Genomic DNA, 13,583 nt, shown 5'->3' on the forward strand with positions numbered 1-13,583 from the left:
CTTTATTTTCCTTACATGAAAATTCATTTCTCTGTGTGCAAGTAACCAGGTGTCGAGTCTGCAGGTTACCATGGTTACTGCGGGAATCCACTGCCAACCATGCAGTCACATAGCAGAATCCTCCAGATTGATGTCAACACCTCACCAAGTTAAGCATTGAGCACCCTGGCATTGATTCCAAGCAGCTCCGTCGTTCACAAAGGTAAAATTGTTGTGCTATGTTACATTTCCTAATTTTTCTTACCCAAGTGTTATTGTAAATATAATAAAGCATATGCATTTACTTCATTTGCATAATGCCAAGAATTCATAATAACCATCAAGAACTACAAACACTAAATAAACTGCAGGTCATTACCGTTATTTGCCAGATATAGGAGCGGTGATTTTACAGTCGGTCATGCAAACCATAAAACCAAATATCCCTTAACGCTACCTACAATTTAAATAGATTATGCACTAGGCACAGTCTATTATGTTTATTCCCTATTCTGAAGACAGCTTCTATCCTATGTGAAAAATGACTTCACAAATACATGACTGGTTGATTTATTTTATTATATTCATACATACACTCATATACATTAAAATGAAATTAAATAAATAACCGTTTCCTACTTCCAATTAACTGTAGTACAGCCACCTTTTTACCCACTAAATATAGCTGTTTGAGTTAAGGTTACTTCGCAAGTTAGAAGTTTAATAGAATTGTATATAGACAAAACCAATACATCCAAATTTCTACAAAGAATAAACAAATATTATGAAACATCACCATTCTATACCGTATTTAATAGCTGTTTGGATGGTCCGATCAAGAGCCCTGTATGTTACGGATGGTAATAATGTAGATATTAACGAATGGTTTCAAATAAATTGACCTTGAGATAAAATATTGTTTAGGAAACCATAATATTCTTCTTGCGTGGCTCCATCCTAATCATGAAACCATCAGCCCTCTTGAGAATGATATCTCCCTGGAGACGGAAGTCATCTTCTTTCACGTCAGAGTAGATTTTGAAGTTTCTCAGGATTGTTGACAATATGATTTTAAGCTTCAGTAATGCGTACTTGCGGCCTGAAAAAATTATGGGGTGATGTTCAAGCACCTTCCTTTGGGGTACCATACATGCACACGTTAACCACCAATGTACGAAACTCTTGTGTGTGTGTGTCCAGTACACACCAAAAAAATGTCAAATTTTTCATATCAATCATAAGACAGTTACCTCCTATTTTAAAGTCATATTCCCATCAAGATATCCCGATAATATACCCAACTGCAACATTCTGCAATAAATATTTCAGTGCTGTAACACAGCGTGAATAAAGTGAAGCTTCCGCGGCAACAAGTTGATGAAATATTTTTCAGGCAGCTGAACGGTGAATAAACCATATCTTGTGCCAACGTTTTGAGAACAATCTTTGTTGTCATCCTCAGGGCTGCTGGGTAACAAATCTGATACTTTGTTGCACATTCGCTGATGGGAAACTGATCAGGTTTGTTACCCAGCAGCCGTGAGGATGACAACAGAGATTGCTCTCGAAATGTTGGCAGAAGATATTGTTTATTCGCCGTTCAGCCGCCTGACGTATCTTGTGACCCAAGAATCTTTCATCGACAGCTTGAATAATCATTGTCACTGGATTTTATCCTGAACCAATTCTGTCCTCTCAAATCCTTACAATATATTTTCCTATAAACATAGTTTCCTTTAAATGTCAGTCTCATGGGTGGGTGAATATTTCCAAAACAGAAAATTTGTTTGCATTTCTTGTTGCTCAGTCTGTGCAACACTTACCACCTTCTCATCCTCCTTTGTTGAAGAGTACAGATAATAAAACTCCTATATAATTTCCTATATTATATTATCTGGCTTATTCACTTTTCTAGATATGAATAAGCCTTCAGGTTCCATGTATATTAGGGAATTTGAGTAGCTCTTAGCTCCTGAAGAAGGTTGTTCCATTGGGTCAATTATAATTCTGTCCATCCTGTTACTACCGATTACAGACACCAAATTATTCATCTGTTAGTTCTTGAAACTGTAATTTCAACTACGCATTAATCTTATTTGTTGTTTGTGTGGTGAATTGTGAGGTCCGCATTGGCCGCGCGGTCTGAGGCGTGGGCCTTGTGCCGCTCGGTCGCTGGGACCGTGGGTTCGAATCCCACTCAAGCCTGTGTACTGGTAGAGGCCTCGCGACGGGCCGATCCCTCGTCCGAGGAGTCCTTCCAAAATGTTTATAGATCGAGCCAACGAAAAGTTGAGACCCGCAGATGCTCAGGCACTTGAAGAATGGGTCGTTCTCAGTATCCCAGTGGTAAATTGTATAGTTCTGAATGAATGTATTCAGTTTGTTCTTCTACTATTACCGCCATTACTAACTACTGTTTCTGCCACCGCTACTGATGACAATAATGCTGGTCATAAAATATGTCTGTAATTGTTATTGGTACTTACCAACACAGCTTCTAGGGCCAGCACTGAAGGGTATGAACGAATAGAAGTGTCTGTCAGCAGACTTTTCTGGTAGATGGTTGTCAGGGTTGAATACATCCGGGTTATCCCAGTAAGTCTCTAAACGGTGTGTCTTGACGGTAGTAACAACAATTGTAGTTCCCTTGGGTATTATGATGTCTTTTGAAACTGTAGACACATATAATTGGCATTACTGATAATATTTAAGGATCTTTCAGTCACTGAACCCTACTGTATGAAAAGTTTATAGAATCTGATATATGCGTCAAACACATGGTCCAGCCCAGGATCATCAGTTTTTTTAAAGCGTATATAATATTATAACATCTTCATGATGAACCGTCTTAGTTATAATGTCTGGTAATAGTTTTCTAGACAGAACAGCCATATATCAAGCATGCATTTTAGGTTTGCGTGATTTAAGAGACATCTGGCTCTTCAACCCAAGTCCAGAGCCGCAAAATAAAATTTGTGGTAGTAATTGACAGAATTGAGTATTAAGTAAACGTGTGACTGCGATACCTAGTCTGACGTCTTCCTGCAGTTTTCTGGCAATGATGGGCACAGGGGGGTACATTCGTAGAGTCTCCAGGAGGCAACGTTCGAGTAACTTCATCTCCAGAGTGTCGGCAAAAGTCGCTGGTCGATCAGAGTCACCAAAGATTTGGTTGAGTTCCTGGACGCACATTTCCTATGGAATATGGAAGTAATAATGTGTCAGACACTTCATTTTCTGCGTGAATATTTCTTTGTATGTAACGTAAGACATCTTATTATGTGAATATTCAAATGGTGACAAATTTTCTGATTTGTATTTGTTAGATCTCCAAGTTCAAATCACGATCATGGACTAGTAATTCTCAGTGAGATTTTGTTTTGAGTCCTACCAGACAGATGACAAGATAAATCAAAGTAAGCCACGAGTACTCCAACACCCCTGATTTATCAGTTTTCGTGTATCATATCTCATTTGATATTACGCATTAGAAATTGATTACATTTATTCAGCACCACAAAGTAACAGAATTAACAATGAATATCTTGTGTTATAAAAATCCCCCCCCCCCCCAAGTGCCTACATGGCATGTAGCAGGACTGCTTTACTTTTTACACGTGGGAATAGCATTGTAATAACGGGTATATCGGAAGGCAGACCCACTGAAAATATAATAACCTTTAAATTAGTAGCATAAATGCCAAATATTAGTTTTCTTTTACCTGATAATTTTGGTGGAGACCCATCAGGCACAGGAAGAAGCTGCTGCCAGCTGCAGTTGTATCGTGACCCTGTAACAGAGTTCGTAATTTACCTTTCATATTAAAAGGACCTATCGTTGGCTCCTGAAGATAGTTGTAAGACTTAGACTATTTTTACTTTTGGCATTTAACGTCGTACTGTATCGCAACAGTTGACATCGGTCACACGAATGACGTCTCTACTATCATTAGCGAGTATTACGTGAACGTAACATCCACAAAATCTTCAGAACATATTTATTATAATACTCCTGTCTGTGAAATTGAAACATAAAAACTGACTACTGCCTATAGACTTGGATTTGTAATATGTAGGCAGGTTGACAGAACATCTTCGCTGCCTGTATCTGTAATACTCTTCAGCGTACCTCAAACATGATGGTGTCAACTTCCTCCTTGATTTCCTCATCCGTAAGAACTACGCCATTCTGCGCACTTTCAATCATCAAGTCCAAAAATGCCAGCCGCTTCTTCTGACCTACAATTAAAATGGTAATAGCTTTTTATTTGCAATATGATCTCTGCTCGACTTTGAATTCTTAGTTTGTGGGTATTACTTTTTTGGTGTGTGAGTACTTCAAACAGCTGATTAATGGCAGTAGCAATTGTCAGTAGAACATATTGCCATCTATCATCATTACTGAGAATGTTTAGGTCTCTGTGAGATCATCTATACATATTATATTGACAAGTGCTGCTACCATTAGTCAGCTTTTGAAAGCACTTTAAATATTAGTGATCAAAACAAAATGACAAAGTAATTAGCATGGCTGATGCTTCTCTCTGTTGGTTTAAGTTAAAAAAAAAATATGGAATGAGGCAAAGAGATGCAAGTACTTCAAACAGCTGATTAATGGCAGTAGCAATTGTCAGTAGAACATATTGCCATCTATCATCATTACTGAGAATGTTTAGGTCTCTGTGAGATCATCTATACATATTATATTGACAAGTGCTGCTACCATTAGTCAGCTTTTGAAAGCACTTTAAATATTAGTGATCAAAACAAAATGACAAAGTAATTAGCATGGCTGATGCTTCTCTCTGTTGGTTTAAGTTAAAAAAAAAATATGGAATGAGGCAAAGAGATGCAAGTACTTCAAACAGCTGATTAATGGCAGTAGCAATTGTCAGTAGAACATATTGCCATCTATCATCATTACTGAGAATGTTTAGGTCTCTGTGAGATCATCTATACATATTATATTGACAAGTGCTGCTACCATTAGTCAGCTTTTGAAAGCACTTTAAATATTAGTGATCAAAACAAAATGACAAAGTAATTAGCATGGCTGATGCTTCTCTCTGTTGGTTTAAGTTAAAAAAAAAATATGGAATGAGGCAAAGAGATGCAAGTACTTCAAACAGCTGATTAATGGCAGTAGCAATTGTCAGTAGAACATATTGCCATCTATCATCATTACTGAGAATGTTTAGGTCTCTGTGAGATCATCTATACATATTATATTGACAAGTGCTGCTACCATTAGTCAGCTTTTGAAAGCACTTTAAATATTAGTGATCAAAACAAAATGACAAAGTAATTAGCATGGCTGATGCTTCTCTCTGTTGGTTTAAGTTAAAAAAAAAATATGGAATGAGGCAAAGAGATGCAAGTACTTCAAACAGCTGATTAATGGCAGTAGCAATTGTCAGTAGAACATATTGCCATCTATCATCATTACTGAGAATGTTTAGGTCTCTGTGAGATCATCTATACATATTATATTGACAAGTGCTGCTACCATTAGTCAGCTTTTGAAAGCACTTTAAATATTAGTGATCAAAACAAAATGACAAAGTAATTAGCATGGCTGATGCTTCTCTCTGTTGGTTTAAGTTAAAAAAAAAATATGGAATGAGGCAAAGAGATGCAAGTACTTCAAACAGCTGATTAATGGCAGTAGCAATTGTCAGTAGAACATATTGCCATCTATCATCATTACTGAGAATGTTTAGGTCTCTGTGAGATCATCTATACATATTATATTGACAAGTGCTGCTACCATTAGTCAGCTTTTGAAAGCACTTTAAATATTAGTGATCAAAACAAAATGACAAAGTAATTAGCATGGCTGATGCTTCTCTCTGTTGGTTTAAGTTAAAAAAAAAATATGGAATGAGGCAAAGAGATGCAATTTTGAAAAGAGAAGAAAAAATTATAAGCGACAAAGATGTGAGTGAAATCATTCCCCACTGAATTACATTACGCTATTTCTGTTACATAAATTTGTAACTAGAAATTATTGCGTAAATTTCACCTTAAAAGTCTTTCCTCGGAAAAATATATGGTACCTACCTCATAGCAGGTGCCAAAGTCAAATGATTAAAATTATTTGTAATAATTTTGTAAGTGTGATTCATCCTGTATTTAAATTACTCAAAATTTCTAATATTATAAAATATTATACCGGTGTTTCCCTGCACTTCAGATAGACCAAAAAAAAAATTGATTTTAGGCACAATTGAAACTAAAAGTTTCATTGTATTTGATACTGGGGAGCTCTACGATATTTGCCGACACATTACAAATTTGGTTATAACAGAATAATATTGATCAAAACTTTACTTGGGGACCTGCGTGTGTTTCTACACACTGAAATGACTGAATGGGGAATCCCCATCCTGCATTAACAATACCAATTTCCAATAAAGAAGCAAGTAAGATATTACACTAATACACTACACTACACTACAGAATTGCAGAGTATGTTATGGTAAATTCTGTCTCTCCCTGGCCCCCTCTTGCAAGACGCTAAGATAAATGGAGTAGACAATAATATTCCCCTAAAAATGATGGCCGGTAACTGAATTTTCTTCTTACCAACGTCGTTTTCATCCTGTTCATCCAGATCATCTCCCAGACCCTTGAATACAGATGATACTGTTTTCTCCGCAGGGTTAAGTGAAGACTCGATATAGTTCGTATTTCCACTGTTTGCTTCCTCCTTCTTCCTCTTGATAACCTGGAGGCAAATCATATATTTTTTGGTAGTTCATCTGTAAAACTTTGCTTTCTTGAACATAATAGTGCAAAAATGTAGAGTGTAAGGTGCCATTTACTACTTAACAATGATTTTAACCTTCCAGTAGGAGACTGAAACAAAAGTAAATGTGTATTTACTTCACCGCAGTAAAGGATGTTATTCGCTCTTACCCTGTACGTCTCCGGTACTTTTACTAGATCCACGAAGTAGTCATCGTAGCTAAATGCATAATGCGTGCAGCTATTAAATGTGTGTAAATTTTGTAAAGATGCACACAGCAGAGAACAATAACTAAAATTCACCTTCTTGGTGAGTCCATGAATTACGTCCAGAAGATTGATTTGCTCTTTGCCATACTTGGTAATGTTGAAGAGCCAGTCTGGTCGCAGCCAAATCTTTGATTGTCTTAGATGTAGAATGTTGCACATTCTGAAAGTAATCAGCTTCAGTTATTTCCTAGACCTCTTAAGATCGTAAGATTAAAATATATGAATGTATAAAACTAACATTACAGTGGGCTTGTTACAACTGAAAGCATATGAACTTTGAAAACAACTATCGTGGATGAGCGAAGAATGTGGTCTGACAGATGTCACCCATAATTCTAGTTACAGTTAGCTCAGTATATCTGTCGTTTTCTGTGGGTGGAAAACTTCGCGATTCACACTGAGTCGAAGGAAAGATATTGAGAATATTTGAGGTTAGGTTGCTTTGTAGAATATTTAGACATGAAATAAAAAGTAACAGGAGGTTAAAGCAAAATGCCTACTGATGATCATAAATTTTTAATTGGCAATTAAATCAATTACGTTGAGAATCTTTAAGAAATAGGGTGTGAAATGGAAATCATTGCTGGACCCTTGTGAACCTAATGGCTGCATATAAGACAGGAATTCCTTGACCAACTAAGTGACTATTAGCTTCTCATAAAGAATTTTGCTGTATACAGTTATGTAGCAAATTCTGAAATATGAGTTTTGATTAAAGTTCATAAAATTATATAAATCCTTGCACCATAAAAAGGAAGATGTTTTGAAACCTCCAAAGCCTCGGACAGACGGACCGAAAAGAATTGTTGTGTACCAGACACGGGAAAAACCGTGTAAGTTCAGTGTGGGTTCGAATAATGTTGGTCGAGCGGATTTTGATTAATTGGTTATTCGCCGCCGATGGAATAAGTACTGCTGAGAGTTGACTCGTACAAGGCTTTATTACTAGTAAATAGTAAATACACTAGGTGAAAGTCCGAGTTACAAAACTGTTCACATACAAGGCTTAATTAAATTTCTCATGCTGCAACTAGCAATTATTTTGATATACCAATATTATATTACTATACATATACAACAAGAGGACCTAATGTAAGAGGAGAATTGAGGAGGCCATGGACTGAATACGGACCAGAGAGCCATAGAAGAAGAAGAAGAAGAAAATTATATAAATATGTCAAAATAACCCCTGTGACTCTTCATTGTAATATAATATCTTTCTCAGTAAAATCATGCATTTAAATTAATTTTTATATTAAATTCTTCATTCCAAACTTTAAATTTTGTTGCTTTAAATAAATCGCAACCTAGGATCAATGAAGTGTGTTGCGTATTTTGATAATTTTTATTAAATATGCACCACGTTATGGAAGATATGTTCTATCTTATTGATAATTTTACTATCCCACACATGCAGAATTTCAGGCATGTCCTGTACCGAAACCATGCATTCTTTCATTGCAATTGCCTGTTTCTCATTAAGTCCAAATATAACAGCAAAAATTTATCCTTACTTCATGACTGCCATAGCATATTCAAAGCCACTCTTGTCCTGTGTCTTCTTGCTTACACCCATAGCAGTCTCTGTAAACAAACAATTTACATTACAGCAAAATAACTAAATAACTGATTTAAATATACTTCAATGGATGACAACAATAGTAATTTCATGACTGAAGAAACACCATATTTCCACAATTTTAAGACATTATTGATTTTAACATGCACCTTTGACGTAATAATAGGTTTTTAGGACGAAATACATTGTATTGATTGTTAGGTGTACCCCAATATAAGAAATTTTTAAATGTGAAAATAAAGGGTCTTAAAATCAAGGAAATATGGTACATACAAAATTAATGTAAGTAATTTTGTCTCTTGGATTCTTCATTTCACACCACATCCAAATTGATTTTAGCCCATTTAGTCTCCTAACCAGTCACTTTTCCAAAGAATAAACACAAGTATATGAAGCTTATTACACTGTTCCATGAAGTGTTGAAGCTTGGCCCTTCTATGAATGCAGATGGCATGGTGCCCAATATACTTTATATAGACTCACATCTTATGTTCATTAACCTTACTTATGAATTTCTCTCTAGTGAAAAGAGTATGGGACAATCTCCAGGGTTTTTAAAGCTTTTAAATTTCAAAGATATAATACACTTTTCTGAAGCTAGAAATACATTTTAAAATTATACTTATGAAAATTTACTATGAAGATTTTTTAAACAGTGAAGCATTATCATAATTTTTTTAATAATTTGCGTGGTATGGACAATATACATCACTCTGGAAATTGATTTTCTTTTCTGTATGTCTTCTGCGTGTGGCATTATCAGTGAGAAAGGAAATTGGTCCTGCCATCTCTTGACAATTTACTCAAACTATTTGCTGCATCTTGGATACTGAATTTTAAGTAATCATGAAAATATGAAAAATTATTCCATTCTGCTTAAAATATCAGTATGATAACTCACTTTGAACCCTGAACACGAAGTTAATATCTATGAATAATTAACAAAGGTAGTAACTTACCTAGAAGAATTTCAACTGTACACTCGCTCATGTAATCATGGCAGTCGAAATTCTTGCCATTCTCCTTGGCCATTTTGTTGCATACAGCCCTGCTGTTTGCATTGAACAGGTCAACAAATGACTTCAGAACGTTAAGATGGAATGTGGGTGCAATGAGTTTACGGTGAGACTTCCATTTCTGGCCTGGAACAGCACAGGGGTCTCAGAATTGGTTTAAGTAAGATGGCAGCTGTTGCAGACTAATCTTAGCACAAACGTGTAAGAATCGGGAGTTGAAACAGCTCACAAATTTGTAATCTTAAAGTTCTCTCTATCCCTAACTGAGTGATAGACAATCTTAATTCAGACTTTTAATGTCACGTGCAAAAATGCGTGAAATGGCGATTTATTAACATGAAAGAATGTGAAGTGTCGTAAATTTAAATATTACATAAAATTAATAAGCTTGTCTTTACACATTAAATCTAAACACCTATATAAAATAAATACGAATGCAAATTTCTATGGTATTATGTTTTGGTGATTATTTTACTGCACTGTATCAACTTTTGAAGTTACTTTACTATTAAATAAGATATGATAATTAAAAACGACAAAATGGTGGCAATAAGGAACTATACTGGAATTTGCCTGGAAAAACTAAAGGAAACACAAATAATAATTGGTCCCTGCCAAGAATTAAATCAAATGCCTCCCAAATGATAATAAACCCATTACCACTATAATGTTTACGAAACACTAACCTGAACTGATGAGTAGACCTTCTCCAAGCCATGGCTTAAAGAACCTGTACTCCTCAGACTTATCAAGATGTGTGCTGTTACCCAGTATAAGCTGCAAATAGTAAAGACATAAATTTGTTGGCACCTTTACAACTTTATGTGAAATCAACAGCATTTTCTGATCGCCCACAGTTCAAATGTTTGTACTTTCGTTATTTTACGAAATGTATTAGTTACATAAATGTTATTTTATTGAGAATTAGTACGTTCTTCAAAGAATTAATTATGTAATAATCATAATTATAGCATACAGAACAAAATATTGAACTAAAAAAGAAATCGTATAAGGAAAACAAACAAAATTGTGTATTTAAGAGATTTATAATTTTTACCCTTCGTAAGATATTTGTGGGGTTATTAAATCAAGGTTGACAGGAGAAAATGAGAAATGATAAAACACTGGCAGAAAGTCCCAAAGGAGTCTGGAGATTTTGGCGTAGACGAGTGATTATAGTGATATGGAGTGGGTTCAACTGTCTTATGACAGGGTCCAGGAATGGCCATTTTTTTTTAAAAAAAAAAAAGGGATGAACTTTCAGGTTATAATATCAGGGAATTTCTGTATCAAGTCAAAAAAAAAAAATAACAAACACTGAAAAAAGATTTACTAAATCCTGTGGATTAAGGACAGATTCAAAAGTGTTCGCTGTTCAAGATCTTTGAAATTTTCATATTTATCCAAATTCTTCTCTGGACTTGAGCCTGGAATTTAATGCATTGAAAGCAATTAAATCCTGCTTCAATAACTATTTTAAACCCAACAAAATTATTTTAATAATTGAGAAAGTTTTTATGGTGTTACCTCAACGTCCCTTGGTTCACAAATGAAGACTACTAGCTTATGAAAAATCCACACTCTCATGATGTTGGTGAACTCAAAGGATAGTTGTAAAAAATTTTCTGTTATTTCTGCAAAGAAAATATACAAATTGGCTTAACGTAAAATGCATGTGTTCGTATTCCACGTTGTCTTGGAACACAGCACAGTAATGAGAGCACTTCAATAAAAGAACACTCTAAATAAAATACCAAGTATGAAATCAACATTAATTAATAATAAAATTATAATAATTTATCAATTAAAAAGATTAAAACCAGGAAGAAATCTGTCCAGTTAATTCTACTTGAGAACCACTGGATGAAATTTTGTGTGGACGTTGTGGCATTCTGCAAGAATCCGAAATCGTACTTTTGAATATCTTATGAGTGACGATAGAGTGACGAACGAGTCCTGAGTTAGACATGGGGGTGATGCAAGCAGGTGACCAAAGTGGGAACTATCGAAGTTCGAATTCCTTTCTTTTATTTTTTACAGTGTTTACTATGACAAATTAATAGTAGAATACATTCGGAAAATGCTTCATTTTATTCAAAAATCATCATCACCCCGTTTTTATATGTTTTTTGTTTTGTTAGATTTTGTTATATAGAGTTATATTATGTAAGGCTAGGTCAGTGTAGTTTGACTGCTTTAGATTAGTTGAGATTAGGGGAAGTTAGGTTAGGTGAGACAGTGTTACGTAATTTTTAATTTAAATTTTGTTTAGCTAGGTTCGATTAGTTGAGGTTAGAACTTAGGTTGTTTTTTTTAAGTTTAGGTAAGATTAGATTAGGTTATGTCAGGTTAGTACACGTTATTTTATGTTATGTTGAAAATAATGTATGATACGGATTACACTTTCCGAGCTTGTATGTAAGATACTATATACAGTTTGTTTGCTTATTTGTGAAAAAGAAACTAACGAAATATAAATAATAATTATGACCGTAATTTAACACAACGTATTAATTCAATTTGTAACGTGGTTTACAGTATCAAATGCCATCAAACAAAGATGGTTTTTGGAGGTTCGTGTAATACTGGCCCTAGATATTAGATTACATATAAGTAAACAAGATGCCACGACGGCCACCTGAGTCTCCGAACTTCAAAATTTTCTGATTCTGGCTTCTGATACAGACTCTGGCATTTTCTAGCTGTATGTACTGTCAAAATTTATGTTTCTATTTTATTTTATTCAATTTTTGAACTTCCGACAGAACTGTAGTTCCTTCGAACCAACCTCCATTCTGGATCAATTGTTTCTCACATCAGTATCTTACTTTCTTAACTCCACTATTTTACGTAAGACGTATTATAATCATATTTATCGTGGTTATCTTGTTATTGTTTACATGTATTTTCGTCAAATGCGACTATGTATGTTTCATGTTCTGAAATGTTACTTTATTTACTTCAATCTGTGTTTGTGATTTATATCCAAAGGTATTTATGAGATGCATTACTTTCTAAATTTTTACGAATAAAATAGTATCAGAATATTAAAATTCCATGTATTGATGTAGTATTTTTGAAATCTTTAAATTTCTATATGTATTCCATTATAGTTGTGGAGGGTTTTCTGAATACGTGTGAAGAATTTTTCGTCAAACAAAAATACAGATATGATGTCACTGTCACTATATACATTTTCACATTTTTCCGAATTTCGTAAGAGCTGAATTTAACACTTAAAACTTAATTAAGACTTACGCAGAGAACTGCCCAAAAATGTCAATGCATTTCCAATGATAGGATATCCTTTAGGCCCAGGAATTTTTTCAGCCAATTCCACAAATCTTCTTCTTTGTAGTTTCCAGTATATAAAATAAAGTACCAGTGCAGGAATGAGAAGAAAATAGAACGTATTAGTTGCCGATGTGGAGGATTCGGCAACCACCTCAGTAGCTGCTGTCATTTTGAATGACTTGTCTCTTCAACTCCGCTGACTACAGAAGGCGGTGAGAATACCACGCCTTATATAGACATCGCGTTTAATGATATACAGGCGTGTGAATCCACTTGCCTTGGGGAAACAGGTGGTACAATACATCATTAGGCATTTTACGAATAAATTTGAAGTGACATTCGAGAATTCATGATGACGTTAACACAACCTAAACGTATAAACGCTATGATATTCTATTATAACATTGAATTGTTTTGGAAGCATCTGAAAATTACTTCAGGGTGGGAGGGATATAGTAGAATTTAGGTGGAAGGCCATTTCTGGCCTCGATTTAAAATTTTAGAGCTCTAAACGAGGGCATCTGAAAAGTTAAGACCGCTCTAATCCCCATGAAGATTACCCTGATTTTTAAATACAAAGTAACATTAACTTTTGAAATATTATTTCAGTTGTTCTGAAGAATATATGAGAGTTTTGTGGTTTTGTTTGGCCCTCCTAGTAGGAAAATACTGAATGCCCCCTCCTTCATTTCCATCTG

The 13,583-nt window shown here is 34.8% G+C and overlaps 1 protein-coding gene across 1 annotated transcript; it reads right to left on the bottom strand.

Annotated features, from left to right (window-relative positions):
• Positions 1-533: 533 nt before the first annotated feature.
• On the bottom strand, positions 534-13,100 carry Cyp4g15 (Cytochrome P450 4g15). The gene is made up of 12 exons (XM_022073614.2): positions 12,850-13,100; positions 11,119-11,225; positions 10,278-10,368; positions 9,535-9,717; positions 8,511-8,580; positions 7,030-7,156; positions 6,565-6,706; positions 4,109-4,218; positions 3,702-3,770; positions 3,006-3,174; positions 2,466-2,651; positions 534-1,078 (listed from the first exon to the last, which is right to left on the bottom strand). Exons 1-12 carry the CDS (start codon positions 13,052-13,054, stop codon positions 900-902), a joined length of 1,638 nt encoding a protein of 545 aa, XP_021929306.1. The 5' UTR covers positions 13,055-13,100; the 3' UTR covers positions 534-899.
• Positions 13,101-13,583: the final 483 nt, after the last annotated feature.

This window comes from Zootermopsis nevadensis, unplaced genomic scaffold, assembly GCF_977971745.1.
Source record: "Zootermopsis nevadensis isolate Lab colony 2312 unplaced genomic scaffold, Znev_1.0 Znev_ptg000031l, whole genome shotgun sequence".
Classification (NCBI taxonomy): domain Eukaryota; kingdom Metazoa; phylum Arthropoda; class Insecta; order Blattodea; family Termopsidae; genus Zootermopsis; species Zootermopsis nevadensis.

Excerpts from the sequence above, each read along its gene's own strand:
- Cyp4g15 (XM_022073614.2), bottom strand. The coding sequence starts at position 13,054 with ATGACAGCAGCTACTGAGGTGGTTGCCGAATCCTCCACATCGGCAACT. Across the intron at positions 6,707-7,029 it reads TTCATGGACTCACCAAGAAG|GTTATCAAGAGGAAGAAGGA; the intron begins GTGAATTTTAGT and ends ATTTGCCTCCAG. Across the intron at positions 1,079-2,465 it reads TGGCCCTAGAAGCTGTGTTG|GCCGCAAGTACGCATTACTG; the intron begins GTAAGTACCAAT and ends TAATTTTTTCAG.